Source organism: Macrotis lagotis, chromosome 3, assembly GCF_037893015.1.
Source record: "Macrotis lagotis isolate mMagLag1 chromosome 3, bilby.v1.9.chrom.fasta, whole genome shotgun sequence".
NCBI lineage: Eukaryota > Metazoa > Chordata > Mammalia > Peramelemorphia > Peramelidae > Macrotis > Macrotis lagotis.
The window spans coordinates 52,070,096-52,089,622 of NC_133660.1; the positions used below are offsets into that span (position 1 = coordinate 52,070,096).

At 35.5% G+C, this 19,527-nt stretch overlaps 1 protein-coding gene across 10 annotated transcripts in view; it reads left to right on the top strand.

Moving 5' to 3' along the window:
* ZGRF1 (zinc finger GRF-type containing 1) overlaps window positions 1-19,527 on the top strand; it is a 78,355-nt gene that overhangs the window by 32,347 nt on the left and 26,481 nt on the right. For 6 of the 10 annotated variants that reach the window (XM_074228684.1, XM_074228678.1, XM_074228680.1 and 3 more), the window contains 4 exons: window positions 5,034-5,219; window positions 8,923-9,028; window positions 9,112-9,215; window positions 15,843-15,963. In XM_074228684.1, coding sequence (XP_074084785.1) covers window positions 5,034-5,219; window positions 8,923-9,028; window positions 9,112-9,215; window positions 15,843-15,963 — 517 coding nt within the window. The remainder of the gene's footprint in view (window positions 1-5,033; window positions 5,220-8,922; window positions 9,029-9,111; window positions 9,216-15,842; window positions 15,964-19,527) is intronic. The other 4 variants (XM_074228683.1, XM_074228687.1, XM_074228679.1 and 1 more) reach the window with 3 other exon arrangements.

Consider the following 19,527-nt stretch of genomic DNA (forward strand, 5'->3'; position numbering starts at 1 on the left):
TTCTTTTATGTTTCAAAGAATCATTTGGTTTTGGCAGCAGATCATCTTGGCAGAGTGTAACTTATGACTCATTCTTCCGTAAGTTATTTGTTTAAAATAGGAGTAGAAACTGATTAATCACAAAATTAAAAATGCAAATTGATTGGGAAAAATTCTACATCAGAGACAAAGAGCATATATCTGTTAAAATAAGAATAAACTCTGTTGAGTAGCTACTTTGCATGGAGAACTTACTTAGCCTTGTCACTGTACAGAAAATTTAAATACACCCCAGAGGCAAGCAGAGAAGAGAGATACATGGGAAGAGATGAATAGAACTAAAATATGAATGAGAGAATGTGCGTATAATCATGGAAAATTGTCAACTGAAAGGCTGCAATTTGTCGGAAAACATGTCTTTGTACAGAAGGAAGCAGAGAAGATACCTAGGGTTTCAAGAGTCCCTTTTCTTGCTGAGGTGTGTTCACACAAAGTCAGATCTAAACAATTGGAAAAATGTCAATTGCTCATGATTAGACTGAGCTAATATAATAAAAATGACAATTCTAACTAAATTAAATCACTTATTTAATGCTATACCATCAAACTACCAAAAAATTATTTTGCAGTTAGAAGAACTTATAACAAAATTTATCTGGAGCAAGACTAGCAAGATGCAGCAGGAAGAGCTAGAAAGAGAAATCCCATTCAAAGTAACTTCAGACAATATAAAATACCTGGGAATCTACTCAGAAACTTTTTTTTTTTTAGGTTTTTGCAAGGCAAATGGGGTTAAGTGGCTTGCCCAAGGCCACACAGCTAGGTAATTATTAAGTGTCTGAGATTGGATTTGAACCCAGGTACTCCTGACTCTAGGGTTGGTGCTTTATCCACTATGCCACCTAGCCACCCCTCAGAAACTTTTTGAAAACAATTGTAAAACACTTTTCACACAAATAAAATCAGATTTAAATAACTGAACAAACATCAACTGCTCATGGATAGGCAAGCAAATGCAATAAAAAAGACAATTCTACCTAAATTAAACTACTTGTTTAGTGCCCTAGCAATCAAAATTACAAAAAATTACTTTAATGAGTTACAGAAAATTGTAAGTAAATTCATATGGAGAAATAAAAAGTCAAGAATTTCTAGAGATTTAATGAAAAAAAGTGCAAAAGAATGTGGCTTAGCCCTACCTGATCAAAAATTATAAAGCATCAGTCATCAAAACTGTCTTGTATTGGCTAGAGTAGGTGCAATAACAGGAAATGATTATAGTAATCTGTTTGATAAACCCAAAGACTTCAGCTATTGGGATAAAAACTCTCTCTTTGATTAAAACTGTTGGGAAAATTGTAAGTTAGTATGGTAGCAACTTGGATTAGACCAACACCTCACATCCTATACCAAGATAAAATCAAAATGGATACAGGTTTTAGACATTAAAAAACAATATTACAAGCAAACTAGGAGATCAAGGAATAGTTACACTTGTCAGGTCTATGGAAAGGGAAGCAGTTTATGACCAAGTAACAGATGAAAAATATCATTCAAGACACTGGATAATTTTGATTTCATTAAATTAAAAAGCTTTTGCACAGAGAAAACCACTGTAACCAAGATGAAAAGAAATGTAGTAAATTGGGAAACAATACACACACAATAATTAAAAAGAGAGGGAGGGGAATAACTCATAGGCAGCCCACCCACAACCACAACTAGGCAATTAGTATTTATCATATACTATTTTTCCAATTTGTATGACTAAATTATCTCTTTCAAATGATCATCTCTATTAAATTCTTGAGGGCAGGAACTGTTCCCCATTTTTGACATCCCCATTGTTTATCATATAGTAGGCACTTAATAAATGCTGGTTGACTAAGTGATTTTTTTCACCTCATTAAGTCCCTTTTGTGTTGTTCTGGAACTTGATGTGTGATGTTTTTGCAAACATCAGCATTTAAAAAGCCTTAACAGGAATCATTCTTCCATTTGTAATATCTGTAATACCTTCCATGTTTCTGATGACTATCCATAGGTAAACATATATCTCCTTGTTTGTTTTATGCCTCACTGAACAAGTAATCTCTATGGTCATATCTGTCATAGAATCTTGTGTGATTTTAATATGAATATGGAAGATACTTTGAGGAGAAACTTGTGATTGTTTTTATAAAATTAAATGCTATTTTAAAATCAACAGAAGATAAACATATCATAATCTTCCATTCTCTTAATTGTGAGAAAATAAAGCTGTGATTTGCTTTAGAAAACTATCCTCTTTGTTTCCATAGTTTTTTCAAAAAAAATGTCTTGATGAGAACAGATAATTAAAAAAAATATTTTTATGGAGATGAGAAAATTGTTACTACATATATTTTTGGATGGGGCTGAAAGTACCCCTTTCTAACTTACAGATTTTTAAAAAAAAATTATTTCTGTGTATTTTCTTCTTTATATTTTTGTAAAATCCAACTGCTTTTCTTAATTGCCTTTTCTTAAATTCCAGTGGTACATTGATTATAGAAAAAAAAGTCCAAATTTGATGATTGTTATTATTGCTAATGTGAATAAATAACCATAATAATGTTTGCAGATCGGGTCCATTTCATGTTCATCTTCCTTTTAATTTCCTCTTTATAAGATGCTTTCAAGATGTCTAGTCATCTGATTCTTTAGGTTCATTTTCTTTTTGATTCTAAGGCAGTTATCCTTCTTCTCAGTGCTATTGGCACAATAACTCAAAACTTTAAACTTGAATTGCCCTTGATTGCTTAGTTTTTTCCCTTAAGGAATTAGATTTCTCTGTGGTGACTTTTTTTTAATGTGTTAAATTTTTCTTTTAAATGATGATTGATCAATGTCTTCTGTCTATTTCCTTCTTATTTGAGCATATTTAAAGAGGTTATAGTAATAGTTTATAATAATAACATGTTTTCTTCCTATCTTTTTTTTTTATTCAGTTGTTTCAGTGATGACCTACTCTTTGTAGCCCTATTTGAGGTTTTTCTTGGTTAAAATATTGGAGTAATTTGTCATTTTTTTCCTCTAGCTCATTTTACAAATGAGGAAACTGAGGCAAACAGTATTAAATGACTTACTCAGGATCACATAGTGAGTTTCTGAGTAAGGATTTGAGAACAGTAAGATGAGTCACACTTGGTTCTCTATCCATGGCACTACCTAACTGCTCCCTTCCTGTTTTTATCGTTTCATTAATTTGATGTTGATTTTTGATCTTTTCTCTGATCATTCTGTGATCTGACTACTCAGATGATTCAATTCAATTTATTTTCAAAAAAAATTATTGATTTTTGTAATCAATGAAGTGATAAGTTAAATTATGGAATAAGATGCATTTTAGGACATGTCAATATGGAAATTTATGATTCTTGTCATTTACAATCCAGTAAACATTTATTGCATGCTAGACACTGTTAAACTCTTATGATACAAGTAATAAAAAAATAGACGAGGGTCTTTTAATCTTTTTTAAATCTTTGATAATTGAAAAAAAAGCATCACTGTCATTTTCAAGTGGCTTCCTTCTCCCTCCAACAGAGCACTCCATTATAACAAGTGTGTAGAGCTAAACAAAATAAAACAACACATTGGACATGTCTGAAAATGTGTACTTCATTCCATGACTGTAGTATGCCATCTCTCTGCCAAGTGTTGGAAGGTGTATTTTGCCAATAATTCTTTGAAGGCACTATTGATCACTGAATTGAATAGAATTCTCATGCCATTGCATTTGAGCTTTTCTTGGTATGTTCTGTGGTATACAGATTAGATAACTTGGGAATTTTATAGACCTTAACTGCAATAACCTGTAAGTTGCTTGTTAATTTGTTAATTTCTGATGGGGACAGCAGTTAAGTAGATTTCTGACTTTAAAATAAAATTCTATCTTTCGAGTTTATTAGAAATTTAGAACACATTCTTAGGAGGAAAACAGAAGGTTCTATGTGGATTTAAAAACATTTTCTAGTACAGTAGAGTAAATGCAAGTATTTTAATAGGTAAGAGAATGTGTTCAGCTTTATGTTTATTTATGCTAAAGATAATCTTCCTCAATTGTCACCTATATAGTATATTAGGATTCTAATTTTCCTTTTTTAATTAATTTTTATATTAGATTTTTGTTATTTTGCCAATTTGCTATGTAGAAATAAGCCCTTTATGTTTTTCTTTAAATATCATGGGATTTAGAACTGGAAGGGTCATTGGAGATCTCTTATGAAGCTCCTCATTTTATAAATAAGGAGATTGAGCTTCTTGAGAGAAGTGACTTGCCCATGGTCATACCATAGTGAGAATTCAAAACCAGGTCCTCTGATTCTAAATCTAATGTTCTTTCTCTCTTGCTGCCCCTCTCTTTGTTAGTTACTTAGAGAATGAAAAATAGTGATTACCTAATGTATAAATACTAGGACCTCCAAAAGGGCAGCAGAAAGAGACTCAGTCAGCAAAACAATCCCTAGGGAATAGAAGAGTTACAGGAGCCTTCATGGTATTTATTCTAAACTTTGCTCCCAAAGCAATTAGTCTGTTCCTTTTGCATGCAGCCATGTCATTCTCTCCCTCTCTACCCTACACCCTAGTTTTTAAGAAGACATCCTGTTTTCGCTTATGAGTGTTCACTCTATGCAAAGCAAAGCACACAGGATTAGTTGGTCCTGCTGCTAATTGTTTATTTATTCTTTGTAACTTTCAGAAATTTGTCTAGTATACATCTTGAGGATTTACTATATATGATCTAGAGGAAACCAAAGTAGCTAATGCTTCTTATATTTAGTTTCTTTTTAAAAATTTGTCTTTTAGTTATTTTTTGTACTTTAGGGTAGAATAACAAATATCTCCTGGGTTTTAGCTGATGAGTAATTTCGCAATTGCTATTCTAATAATGGATAAGAATCAATAATTTAGTAATTACCTTAAATAACATTTTATAGAAAATCAAACTGTATATTTTCTAAATATGAATTATAAATCGATACTTCCTCCTTTTGCATTTTAAATATTTTCATTTTAATGGTGTTTTTTAGCCAGTTGAATTTCAGGGGCACCGAGTGGCAGGATCAGCTTCTAGTGAGGTAATGGTCAGACGACCCTGCTCCCAGTTGGAGTGGAATCAATATCCAGACAGTGTGGAGAATGAGAGCATCACAGAAAGGCCTTTTTTTCTGACACCAAAGTTGCCCAGTAGTTATATGATGAGTGACTTCTTACAGGTAAAAAGATTTCTTATGCTTGCATCTTGGCACATCATTTTCCTTATTTTAACACCAAAATACATTCTATGAAGAGAATAATTCCAGCAAAAGTAGTTGTAAAGCTGAATCATAATGCATTGACAGAAAACTAAAGGTAAAAATAATTAGGAATGGAAAAGAGGTGGCTAGGTGGCGCAGTGGATAGAGCACTGGCCTTGGAGTCAGGAGTACCTGGGTTCAAATCCAGCCTCAGACACTTAATAATTACCTAGCCGTGTGGCCTTAGGCAAGCCACTTAACCCCATTGCCTTGAAAAAAAAATCTAAAAAAAAGGAATGGAAAAAATCATTTTAAAGATCACTTCCTTTTTTAGGGACAAGAATTAAAAGAATTGTTATTTTCTGCATACAAGGATAGCAATTAACGAAAATGGTAGTTGGTCCATTAAAGAAAATTTAAGAATACAAATTCCAAAGGAATGAAGAATACCTCTTATTGTCTATATGCCTGGTAATAAATGTTTTAATAGAAATCTGATCCAGAAATATAAATAACCTCAGAATTTAGTCTCTTGAATTGAGCCCCAAATTGAAATACAGCTAGCTCTTGATTTGACCCCAAGTAGAATATTTCCATGCTATTATGATACTTCCTCCATTTACTCTATAATTAGGCAAATAAGAGTTAAACCTTGAGGCTGATTGGTAAGGTTGAGAGTCTGTATGTTTAAATAATATGTGGATATATAGATACACAGACGTTTGTGTGTGTGTGTGTGTGTGTGTGTGTCTTTTCAGAATGTCAAACGTACCATATATATATATATATATATATATGTATATATATATACATATATATATATATATATACCATATCAATACAGATTATTATAATTGCACCTAACATTTATATTATATGTTATGCGTTTCAAAGATTTTCTCTATTATGTCATTTATCCTCATTAAATCTTTTGTGGTAAGTGGGAAAGATGTTATCCCCATTAAATGAATGGAATTTTCCAATGTAAGTGATACTGCCACAAATAGAATTTAGTTTTCCTGACTTTTAATATACTTCTCTTTCCATAAACACTGTTACCTTAGTTGAATCTATTTTTTTTTCCTATTCTTTAACAGGAAAATTATCAGAGGAAACAATGTGTTTATTGTGAATCCTGGTACTCTGTTTCTTACTTTTATGAACATATTAAAAAACTTTTTAAATGTAATGCTTCTGGCCATTTTTTTTAAATTTTATTTTGCTCTTTGACTTAAAAATTATTTTTTATTTCTTTCACCTATACCTCCATTTATCATTTGTACTATGATAAACAACAGACATTATATAAAAGTAAACAAAAGAGGGCGTTCTCCCCTTTGAAAATAAAAATAAAATCCTTGTTATTAAAGGAGGTGGGTAGAATATTTTATGATTGTTTCTCAAAAATCTGGCATGAGAATTATGTTCATCAGAGTTCATGACTTAAAGTTGTTTGTTTTTACAGTGTTCTTGCTAGCAAATAAATTGTTCTTCTGGTTTGAACCGTTCATTCTGTCTTCCCAGATATCTTTGGAATCATCCCTTTAATCATTTTTACAGTATCCTATTTATTATACGCACATCCTTAATTTTTACAGTTCTTTATCTCTACAAAAAACTGCTTTAAATAAATTTGTATATATGGATCCATCTCCTTGTTATTTCTTTTCTTTGGATGTTGTTAGATCTATGGGTGGTTTGTTCCATCAGAGAATAAGTGTAGTTCATTAATTTTTTGGTTCTGGGTTGCTTTTTGGAATGGTTGAGCCAATTCAGAGCTCTAGAAAAAGGAATAGTATGCCTCTTTTCCCATAGCTACTCCAGCATTTGTCATTTTTCTTTTCTTGTCAACTTTGCCAGTCTGAATAATATGATTTTAGAACACTTAGACTTACTTGATTTGCATGTTTTTGTAAACATATCAGAGTGATTTTTGAAGTATTTTTTCATGTGACTATTGAAAGCTTAGATTTCTTCCTAAGAAATTTAATGTTCATATCATTTGATCATTTGTGATATGGACAATAACTTTTACCCTTATAAATTTGAATCAATTGCTTAAACATCTTGGAAATGAAGGTGTTATCAGAATATCTTTCCACAAAGATTTTTTTCTACCAGTTACCTATTGTCCTGTTGTTTGTGCAAAAGCCTTTTAATTTCATGTACTGAGAAATGCCCCTTTTATCTTTTGTGACCTTCTCAATCACCTTGTTTTCTCTATAACTTGGTCTCTAGTGATAATTTCTTCCTCTCCTCCAAATGGTTTATAATGTCATCTGAGTCCAAGTCATGATTTCATTTGGAGCTTATCTTTGTTGAGATGAATGAAAGTATAAATGTTTATGACTCTTATATTTTTCATTTGCCTAACAAATGTGAAATGGAAGGTCTTATGATGCTTGTATTTATCCATAAAGTTGTTATTAAGCAAATAGATGAAGGCATATGTAAGCTAATTTTAAAGGTGGAAAACAAAAAGCATATATTACAAATAACACTTATGTGATACTTTATACTTACCCAGTATGTCCCTTAGGTATTCTCAGTTTACTCTTATGTTAGCAATCAAAGACCTTATAGAGGTATGAATAGTTCTTTCTACCTCCCAGGGTAAATGTTTAAATCAAGCTCTGATTTGCATTTGCTGACTTCCAAGGTATAATTACTCACAGTAAAAAATTGAATAATGGCTCCCATAAACCAGTTCAAGTAGTTTCAGCACACCCCTACCTATAATTCCTCCTTTGGGACTCTACATTTAAAATTCTAACTCAACTTCTATAAGAGAAAGGGATTATACTTCAAATACATAAAGATTCTAACAAGTAGATAAAGGCCTTACTTATTACTATAGCTATGTATTATATATTGTATAACAAGAAATATTATTTCATTTGTGTTTCTCAGTGAGAAAGGATAGCACTTGGTTACAAAATTCTAAGACAAAATAGTATCTTTTATATACATAAGGCATATACATTTGTATAAATTAATTTTTTTTTTTGCTTTTTGCTAGGCAGTGGGGTTAAGTGACTTGCCCAGGGTCACAAAACTAGTAAGTAGCAAGTGTTTGAGACTGGTCAGGTCCTCTTGACTCAAAGGCCAGTGTTCTATTCACTGTGCCACCTAGCTGTTCCATAGAAATAAAATATTAAGTAAAGCATTGTAGTTGATTCAAGATGTGTTGGGTCCCTGGTAACTCATTGCCTTGGGAGGTACAGATGAGTACCATTCTTGGACTCAGATTTTATCAAGTATTGAAATTATGTAGCATTATGGGTAGGATGTCTAGATAAAGTCTGATACTTATTAGCTGTGTGACCATATGGGAAGGCACTGAGACTCTCCTTTTCTTCACCTCTGAAATAGGGCTATTAATACTCATAATGTCTGCCTCATAGATTTCTGAATTTAAATGAGAATTGTAAATGCTTTGCAAACCTTAAACCATTATATAAATGACAGCTATTATTATTCCTATATTAGCAAAATTGAATTATTTTCCTGAGAGTATGGTAGATTACCTACAGAAAATGTTTTCTTTGTTTTTATATGAATAATACTTTTGTTTTTTTCAGCATACAAATAATCACAGTGATATTTGTGATTTGAAAAATGTTATAGCAAAAAAGTTTTCATATATTTGTCTTACTGAGGTAAATGGATGTATATATTTAAGTTCTCAGATAGAGAAAACTTTTTGGAAGAAGATTTAAACTTCAGAGGAGAGGATGATTTTCAAATGACAACTGATTTTATTGAGGATGGAAATAAAAATAATATTTGTAAGTAAGATTTAACTTTGTAGATTACCAAAGTAATGCTGGGAGTACAAATAAGTACAGTTGTGTTTATTTTTCCCCCACAGCAGTTTTGGATTTCCCCTTTACAAATTCTGGCAATGCTCTGTCATCTTATTCTTTGGACCATAATTTGAAGTTATCAAAGTGGTCCTCATGGGAAACAGACAAGGTATTAACAGACCTTTCATTTTGGGGAGATTTTTTTAAACCTTATTTAACATTAAAAGGATGTGAACGATACCATATAGCTAAGATTTTATTCTTACTCTAATTAATTCTATTCTAGACAAAGGACAAAGTTGAGGCTAGACTTTTCCCTCAACTTCTAGTATCAGTTTATAAAAAGGAGTGAGTACGTTGGACAATTTCTTGAATTCATTTAAAACAGTAATGCAGAAGGCATCCTGTTTAATAGAGAATGCCCAAATAAACATGAATCTGTTGACTAACAGATATTTCTCAGTTTTTGAGATTTTATAAGGTTTAGATGTCATTATCAATTATACCTATCCTTCAGGGTTTTTATTTGAATCAAAAGATTATCATAGTAGACAAAAGGTATTAAAAATCAAAATCCAGTGAGCCTATTTCAATCTCTTTGCTTCCTCCCAACTCATTTTTACTCTTAAATGTTATGGGATCTAGCCCATTATTATAATTTTTTAAAACATGAGCCTCCTTTTCATCATCTCAATTTTGCCTTCTCTGCTTATGTAAGAGTACTTAAAAAGACCCATATTTTCACTTTTTTCAAGTTTATTATTTTCATTTATGAGTTTAGACAACAGATTCACTTTTTTCTGTTTTTTGTGTAAACTCCTTCAGTACTTTGTCTTACTAATATAATAATAATAATTTGTTACCTGTTTATAAACTGAACCTATAAATTTATAAGCTTATAAACAAACACCTAGTGGCAGGAGAGGATGTACATGTTACAAAAAAGGGTTCTAGTATGCTGAGAAAAAGGAATCCATTTTTCTGTCCTGTTTTCAGATGTTATATGATGACAAAAACAACTCTTTGATATTCTTTTAAGATCTTTAAGATCAAAGTTCTAAATGCCCTAATTCTAAATTAATTTCAAGAATCTTCTCCCTGAGGTGTGGGAAAGTGTGTGGAGACACAATGTCTCTTTTAGCAGCTTAATTTGGCTATTCCAATTTCTTTCTTTTTTCTTTTTTAGATTTTTTTCGAGGCAATGGGGTTAAGTATCTTGCCCAAGGCTACACAGCTAGGTAATTATTAAATATCTGAGGCCAGATTTGAACTCAGGCACTCCTGACTCCAAGGCTGGTGCTCTGTCTACTGTGCCACCTAGCTGCCCACTATTCCAATTCTAAGTGGATAAAACTAAACTAATAATTAATATATCTTTTCCCAATTGTTTTCCATAATACTCTTTGTAGAGCATTTTATGTGTAAAGTACAGAAGAACTGTTTCAAGGCAACCCATCCTATCTCACTCAAGGCCCTTCATCCACAGGATGATACAGTAACATTTTGAAACACCAAGTGTTTACAGAATTGTGGATCATAGGTTCACAGTTATGGAAATGTAAGGGATCTTCATCGAGTTCAACCTCTTCCTTTTTTTTTTTGATTAAAATTTTTTTATCAATATTTCTTAAGAAAATGGAACACCTCTCTCATGGTGGTAGAGAGGAGCTGGGAAATCCCAAAATACAAGCTCTTTTATGCACTTGAAAAGTCTTTGTTCCTGCCCCCTCATGCCAATCATAGGCTGGGGTCACAAATCTAATTGATACATTAGTTGCTATACATTTCCCCCTCCTTGCTCATGATACTAATGAACAGGAACAAACAGCTAGATCTCCTTGAGCATGTGCAAAGGAGAAGGTCAAGACTCTAGGTTAGGTTAAAAGCATGTAGGACAATCTCATCAGTTTTTGATCAGATTGAGATCACCTGCTCATAAGGCAATAATATAAGCAGACTTTAGTCTTTGTAATGTAAAATCCAAACACCTACATTTTCCTGGCAATTTCCTCCTTTTTTAATAAGAATTTGGGTTCTGAGGTGTCTAGGTGGCGTAGTGGATAAAGCACTGGCCCTGGAGTCAGGAGTGCCTGGGTTCAAATTTGGTCTCAGACACTTAATAATTACCTAGCTGTGTGGCCTTGGGCAAGCCACTTAACTCCATTTGCCTTGCAAAAACCTAAAAAAAAAAGAATTTGGGTTCTACACCTTGTTAGTGATTTCTTTCATAAATCACAACCTTGTTATTGACATAACTATTGACTTTTCTTCTGTCAAGACCTTTACTTGCTCATTATAAGAGACATGGACCCGTCCTATTTTCCAGGTTTGTGTGGGAGTGCATATCAACTTTCTGGTGTCTTTTACTATTTGCCTATTGACATCTATCTTGATAGATTCAATTTATTATAAACTCCTCCTTCTCTAATCAACAGATTTGTTTGCATGGCTTAGCCAGCCAGCAAGTTGAGACACTAGCTGTCTAATTAGTAATTTTTCCACTACTGCTTAGAATCTAACAGGACATAACTTGGGGTTCCATAGCCCCACTTCCATCCTGTGCCCAGGTAGTATGCCCTTAAGTCTAGATAACAACTCCCTAACCAACCCTTTGGACAAATGGGCGTAGGCAGTAGTCTCAAAAACCCAATAATGTCCCTTTAGTGCTGTTTGGTCTTCCAGGAATGTAGTTTCCCAGTTTCCAACAAATAGATAATACTATTATTTCCAAGGGGCCCTCCTAAATAACCCACATAATCATCATGATAATAGGAACATTTAAAAAGTTGCTGTACCTCCTTCCACTGGCAAGTTTTTATACCAATGTCATTACATAGATCTTCCTGACTCCAAAACTGATCAAAATAAATCCCTGATTTTGTGCCATTGGACCAACCTCAAGAATAGCTAATATATCTAGTGATGTTCCTTGAATTATTTTTCTTGCAAATGGCCATTTCAGCACTTTCCTGGCAAGTCTACATTAACTCAGAATCAGTTTCCCTTAACAAGTCCCCCAGTTTGTGCATCTTTACAAGGTCTCTTGGTACCATCATTATATCTCACATGAGTCTCAGTCCACCTATCACTTTTAGTTGTACAGTCCAGAATATGTGTACCCTACTTTTGGTCATGTCCAGACATTTGCTACTCCCCAGGAAAATATCTTGGACTGATTGATATAAATAATAGTCACCCTGAACTGGCTCAGTCATATGCCACTGGTGTCTTTCTCCTCTGAATCAGAATCCTCTGCCACAGTGCACCTCTGGCCAGGAACAGAGAATCTAGGCTGAACCCAGGGGGACTGGCAGGCAAGTCCAATTCTCAAACTGCTGTGGACTACTACAAGTTCAGCATCAACCTCTTCCTATTGCAGATGAGAAACTAGTTAAGAAAGATGAAATGACTTGCCTAATTTCACACAAGAAATTAGGGTTAATTTCCTGGTTCTCAGTCCTATACTTAATTCATTAATAAGCATTTGTTTTGGCAAGGTATGGTGCTAAATTCCAGGGACACAGTGCATTAAGAAACAATCCCTACCTTTGAAAAATTTGTGGTCTAGTTGTGAAGATAGGACACAGACAATTAAGAAATGTTACATGTTGACTTATTAAATACTAGAATAAGAGACCCTGTTGTAGAAGTTGGCAAGCAAGCAGAGTTAGCTGGTGTGCTTTCTGAGATGATGTGTTGTATGGTGGAAATCCTTGAAATTGGAAGCTGGTTACCTGGTTTTAAATCTTGACTTTTGCTGCTTATTTCACTTTATGACTTTGTTCAAGTTATTTAACCTCTGAGATCTTATTTTCCTTGCTTTTGAAATGAGAAGTTTGACCAACATAATCTCAAATGGCTTTTCTAGTTTTTTCTTTTATTTATTTTATATCACAATAATCTTGTTATAAGAGTAAGCATAAACCCCTCCCCCCCAAGAAGATGAAAAACCTCAAGAATAGTGAGAGAAATAAATGTACTTCAGTCTGTGTTCAGATTCCAATAGTTCTGTCTCTGGGGTGAGTTGCCTTCTTTACTATAAGTCCACCAGAGAAGTTGGTTCATTATTTTTCCCACAATTGCTATTACTAGCTATATTTCCTTCCACTCAGTTCCTCCCCACTCTCATTTATTCTGTTCTCTGTCTCCCTTCATCCTGTCCCTGTCCAAAAGTGTGTTGTATCTGAGTATACTTTCCCACACTCTTCCCTCTCCTATCATCATTCCCCCTTTTCCCATCTCTTCTCATTTTTTTCTAGAGTAACATAGATTTCTTTCTTTTTTTTTTTTTGCAAGGCAAATGGGGTTAAGTGGCTTGCCCAAGGCCACACAGCTAGGTAATTATTAAGTGTCTGAGACCAAATTTGAACCCAGGTACTCCTGACTCCAGGGCCAGTTCTTTTTCCACTGTACCACTTAGCCACCCCGGGTAAGATAGATTTCTATAGCCTATTAATTGTGTATGTTATTTCCTCTCTGAGCCATTTCTGATGAGAATGAAGGCCCACTCATTCCCCCTTCCTTTCCCCCTTTCCACTCCATTGATAAAGCTTTTTCTTGACTCATGTGAAATATCTTAGCCCCTTCTTCCTCCAAGTACTTTCTTTTATCACCCATTGACTCCCATCATTTTACTATATTATACCATTATATTCCTGTGCCCTGTCTATATAATGCTCCTTCTAACAGTTCTTATAAATGAGAAAGTTCATATGAATTATCAGTATCTTCTTCCCATTCAGGAATAAAGACAGTTCAACATCAGTAAGTTCCTCATAGTCCTTCTCGTCCACCACATTTGTGGTTCACCAGAGTCCTGTACTTGAAGATCAAACTTTCTATTCTTCTCTAATTGTTTCAATAGGAAAGTTTGAAAGTCCCCTGTTTCATTGAAACTTTTCTCCTGAAAGAGGATGTTCAGTTTTGTTGGGTAGTTGATTCTTGGTTGTAAACCAAGATCTTTTGCCTTCCGGAATATCATATTCCAATGCCTTCGAGCCCTTAATGTAGATGCTGCCAGATCCTGTGTAATCCTGACAATAGAGCCACGGTAGTTGAATTGCTTGTTTCTGGCAGCTTTTAGTATTTACTCTTTGACTTGGGAGTTTTGGAATTTGGCTATAATATTCCTGGAAGTTTTTCTTTTGGAATCTCTTTTAGTAGGTGACCAGTGAATTCCCTTGATTTCTATTTTGCCCTCTGCTTGTTGGATCTCAGGGCAATTTTGCTATATTTCTTGAAAAATGAAGTCTGGGCTTTTTTATTGGTCATGACTTTCAGGTAGTTTTAAGGTACTCTTCTCATTTGTCTTTTGTTTTGCTTTTTCCATTTGATCTAAACTGGTTTTTAACATTTTCTTCAGTATTTTTTTTGTATTTCTTCCACCAAGCTGCTGATTTGGTTTTCATGATTTTTCTGCATCACTCTCAATTGTCCTCCCAATTTTTTCCTCCACATCCCTTAATTGCTTTTTTTTTTTTGCAATGCAAATGGGGTTAAGTGGCTTGCCCAAGGCCACACAGCTAGGTAATTATTAAATGTCTGAGACCAGATCTGAACCCAGGTACTCCTGACTCCAGGGCTGGTGCTTTATCCATTATGCCACCTAGCTGCCCCCCCCTTAATTGCTTTTCAAAATCTTTTTTTGAGCTAATCCATAGCCTGAGCCCATTTTCTATTTCTCTTAGAGGCTTTGGATACAGATCGTTCAAATTTTTTTATCTTCTGAATCCTCCATGTGACCAAAGTAATTTTCTATGGTCATATTCTTCTTTTTCTTTTGCTTGCTCATTTCCTCAGTCTAAGACTAATTCACCACACTTCCAAGGTTTTGGAGGTTTTGGGGACATCCCACTGGGACCTTTATTCCTCCAAGGTCTTATGCTCTCTTGCCTGTGCTTTGATAATGTAGGTGACCACAAGCTCTCCCCTCTGCCCTGGAGCTGTGAGGAGGTTCCCTGCTCAACTATCTTAGTATGGAAGGTCAAACTGCAACCTGGATCTGTGTGTGAGCAAACAACTTGAATCCTGCCCCAGGGAGAGCAGAGAGATTTCTGCAATCTCTCCTCCCCCCCCACGCCCGCCTTACCATCTGTGGGCTGTACTTTGGAGGTGCAGGCTGATTTCTCTGATTCCTGCTGCAGGTTCTCATGGAAGAACTGTTCTGAGGCCACACTCACTTTGGTGTAGCAGAGTTTTGTCACCACCCCTTCAAGCTTTTCTAGGCTATGCTTTTTTCCAGCCCCTATTGCCAGAGAAACACACATTTCCTGTGGAACTTGTAAGTTATCTTGGACTGGGAAATCGTATCACTCAGTCTTTCTGTGGGTTCTGCCCCTCTAAATTTTGGCTAGAGTCATAATTGGACATCTTTGATTTTTTGGGCAAAGGAATTTCCAGGAAATGCTGCCTTTGTGCAGCCATCTTGGCTCCACCCCTGGCTTTTCTAGTTCTAAATCCTATGCTACTATATATATATTTTCAAGGCCACTTCCAAATCAGACCCAAATTAGATAGATATAATCCTTAGTCATTTGGGGAATTCAGTATCTGTCTTCATTCTGCCTTGTATTTTTATGCAGTTTAACTAAGCAAAGAGTTTTATCCCTATCCTATATGGAAGGACTTTACAACTTCCATTGTCTCTAGGTAATATGTAGTGCTAGAATTAAATATTTATCTCTGTGTACATTTAGATTGTAGAAAATAGTGACAGATTGAAAAATAGACAATCCAAACAATGTAGTGCTCTGATTTATTTCTTTTGGTTCATTTTATAATTTTTTTTCCTGCTTAGATGATGCCATCAATGCAAGAGATCTCAACACTGAGCCCTGATCCTACCTTTCCTTTAAGCACAAGAAATGAGGACATGATAAACTTGCCTGAAGAGTCTCTGAAAGCAAGGACCTCCTTTGGTAAACTTTATTTTCTAATATTAAACATAATCTGATGCATTTTTGCATTTTGCCAATCAATCACATTAATAGCTGGGTAACTGTTACAGAATTAAAAATAATAGATTTGGGGCAGCTAGGTGCACAATGGAAAGAGAACTGGCCCTAGACTCAGGAGGACTTGAGTTCAAATTGGGCCTCAGACACTTAATAATTGTCTTAGTTGTGTGACCTTGGGCAAGTTGCTTAACCCCATTGCCTTAAATAAATTTTATTTTACATTTTTAAAAAATTTTTAAGCATTTTATTTGTTATGCAATTATATACAGTAGTAATATGTATCCATCATTTTTTTCTTTTCTTTTTTTTTTTTTTGCAAGGCAAATGGGGTTAAGTAGCTTGCCTAAGGCCACACAACTAGGTAATTATTAACTGTCTGAGACTGGATTTGAACCCAGGTACTCCTGACTCCAAGGCCGGTGCTTTATCTGCTACGCCACCTAGCCGTCCCTATGTATCCATCATTTCTTGCAAGACTGAATTCTACAATTTTTTCCCCCTCCTCCCTTCCCTCTCCCCCCGAAGGCTGTCTGACAGTCTCTGCATTGTTTCCATGCCATACATTGATGTAAATTGAATGTTATAAGAGTAAACATAAGAATAAACATAAACCCCTTCCCCCCAAGAAGATGGGAAACCTCAAGAATAGAGAGAGAGAAAAAAAAATGTACTTCAGTCTGTGTTCAGGTTCCAATGGCTCTGTCTCTGGGGTGAGTTGCTTTCTTTACCATAAGTTCACCAGAGAAGTTGCTTCAATATTTTTCCCCTCAATTGCTATTACTAGCTGTACCTCCACTCTATTTCTCCCCACTCTCATTTATTCTATTCTCTCTCTCTCTCTACTTTCATCCTGGCCCTGTCCAAAAACGTGTTGCATCTGAGTACCCTCCTCCCTTGATCTTTCCTCTATTCTATCATCTCTTTCCCCCCCTTCCCTCCCCCCATTTTCCCTCATCCCGTCCCTTTCCTGCCATCCTTCTCCAGGCCAAGACAGATTTCCTCACCCTATTACGTGTATATGTCATTTTCCTCCCGGAGCCATTTCTGATGAGAATGAAGGCTCACTCATTCCCCCTTGCCTTTCCCCCTTCCTCCATTGAAAAAGCTTTTTTTTTTTGACTCTTATGTGAATTCTCTCAGCTTCTTTTTCATCTTCTTTTCCTTCCTCCCAGTACTTTCCCCCATTGCCCATTGACTTCATCCCTTTACCACATCATACCATTAAATTCCACTCCTTCCTATGTCTTGTCTATATATGCTCCTTCTAACAGCTCTTTTAAATGAGAAAGTTCATATGAGTTATCAATGTCTTCTTCCCATGCCAGAATACAGTTTAACATCATGAAGTTCCTCATAGTTAGTTCCTCTCTTCCATTCCCTCTATGGTTCACCAGTGTCCTGTACTTGGAGATCAGACTTTCTGTTTAGCTCTGGTCATATCTTTAGGAAAGTTTGAAAGTCCCCTGTTTCATTGAAATCCATCTTTTCCCCTGAAAGAGGATGTTCAGGTTTGCTGGGTAGTTGATTCTTGGTTGTAAACCAAGATCTTTTGCTTTCCGGAATATCATATTCCAATCCCTACGAGCCCTTAATGTAGATGCTGCCAGATCCTGTGTAATCCTGACTATGGAGCCTGAGTAGTTGAATTGTGTGTTTCTGGCAGCTTTTAGAATTTTCTCTTTGATTTTGGAATTTTGGAATTTGGCTATAATATTCCTGGAAGTTTTTCTTTTGGGATCCCTTTCAGGGGGTGACCAGTGAATTCTCTTGATTTCTATTTTACCCTCAGCTTCTAGGATCTCAGGGCAATTTTGCTGTATTATTTCTTGAAAAATGAAGTCTAGGCTCTTTTCCTGGTCGTAGCTTTCAGATAGTCCAGTAATTTTCAAATTATTTCTTCTGGATCTGTTTTCAAGGTCAGTTGTTTTTCCAATGAGATAGTTCACATTTTCTTCTAATTTTTGGCTTTTTTTGGAAGTTTTATTTCTTCCTGATTTGTTGCAAAGTCATCAGCTTCCTTTAGTTCCATTCTGCATTTGAAGGAGTTATTCTCTTCTCAGAGCTTTTTTATCTCCTTTTCCAGCTGGCCAGTTCTGCTTTTTAAGGCATTCTTCTCCTCATTTGCCTTTTTTGCTTTTTCCATTAGGCCTAAATTGGTCTAAATTGGTTTTTAACATCTTATTTTCTTCAGTATTTTTTTTTTGTATTTCTTTCACCAAGCTTTTGATTTGGTTTTCATGATTTTTCTGCATTGCTGTCATTTCTCCTCCCAATTTTTCCTCCACCTCCCTTAATTGATTTTCAAAGTCTTTTTTGAGCTCATCCACAGTCTGAGCCCATTTTCTATTTCTCTTGGAGGTTTTGGATACAGAAGCTTCCATTTGGTCATGATCTAAGTATGTGTTTTGATCTTCCATAGGACTGAAGTAATTCTCTATGGTCAGATCCTTCTTTTTCTGTTGTTTACTCATTTCCTCAGCCCAAGGACTTTGGGGTTTGTTATTTTTTGGGGGACACACCCGTCTGGGACCTTTATTCCTCCAAGGTCTTGTGCTTGCTAGACCATGCTTTGATATGTAGATAACCACAGCACTGCTCTCTGCCCTGAGGCTATAAGGCTAGATCCAGCTATCTTAGTAAGGAAGCTCAAACTGCACCCTGGGTCTGAGTGTAGGCAAACAGCAGAGTCCTACCCCAGGGAGAGCAGAGAAATCTCTACAGACTTCCCTTGCCATCTCTGGGGGTGCAGACTGCTTTGTCCCGATTCTCGCTGCAGGTTCTGTGGCCGGTACTCCTCAGTCCACACTCACCCAGATTCAGCAGAGTTCTCTCACTGCCCCTTCAAGCTGTTATAGGTGACCTCTGGGCTGGGCTGGGCTGTGGCTTTTTTCCCCAACCCCTGGTCCTGGTGAAGCACACCTTTCCTGAGGAGTGTCTAAGTTATCTTGGACTGGGAAAATGTATCATTCAGTCATTGTGTGGGTTTTGCCCCTCTAAATTTTGGCTGGAGCCCTCATTTGTTTTTTTGGGGGTTTGGTGGGTCGGAGTTGTTGGGGAATGCTGCCTTCACGCCACCATCTTGGCCCCGCCCTCTGCCTTAAATAAATTTTTAAAAACCCCTATAGATTTGAGGCTAAATTCTTTGTCAGTTGTTACTGAGGATTCTTTTTTCATACCCTTATCCTTTCTGACCCTTGATTCCTCTAATCAAATTTTTTTTCTTGTTTTTTGAGTTTTTTTGCTAGCAGTGGGGTTAAGTGATTTGCCCAAGGTCACACAGCTAAGTAATTATTAAGTGTGAGTTCAGATTTGAACTCAGGTCCTCTTGACTCCAGGTCTGGTGCTCTATTCACTATGCCCCCTTGCTGGCCCTTGTCACAAATGTTTTAACCCCAAGTCCCTTCTCATTACTTTTAGTATTACCATATTTCCTCTTGTTTTGTTAGTCATTCAAAAACTTGAGATTTTCATCACTTTCTCAGCTGCAGGTCACTTGCCTGAGCTCCCTAAGTGTTTCTCCCAGAG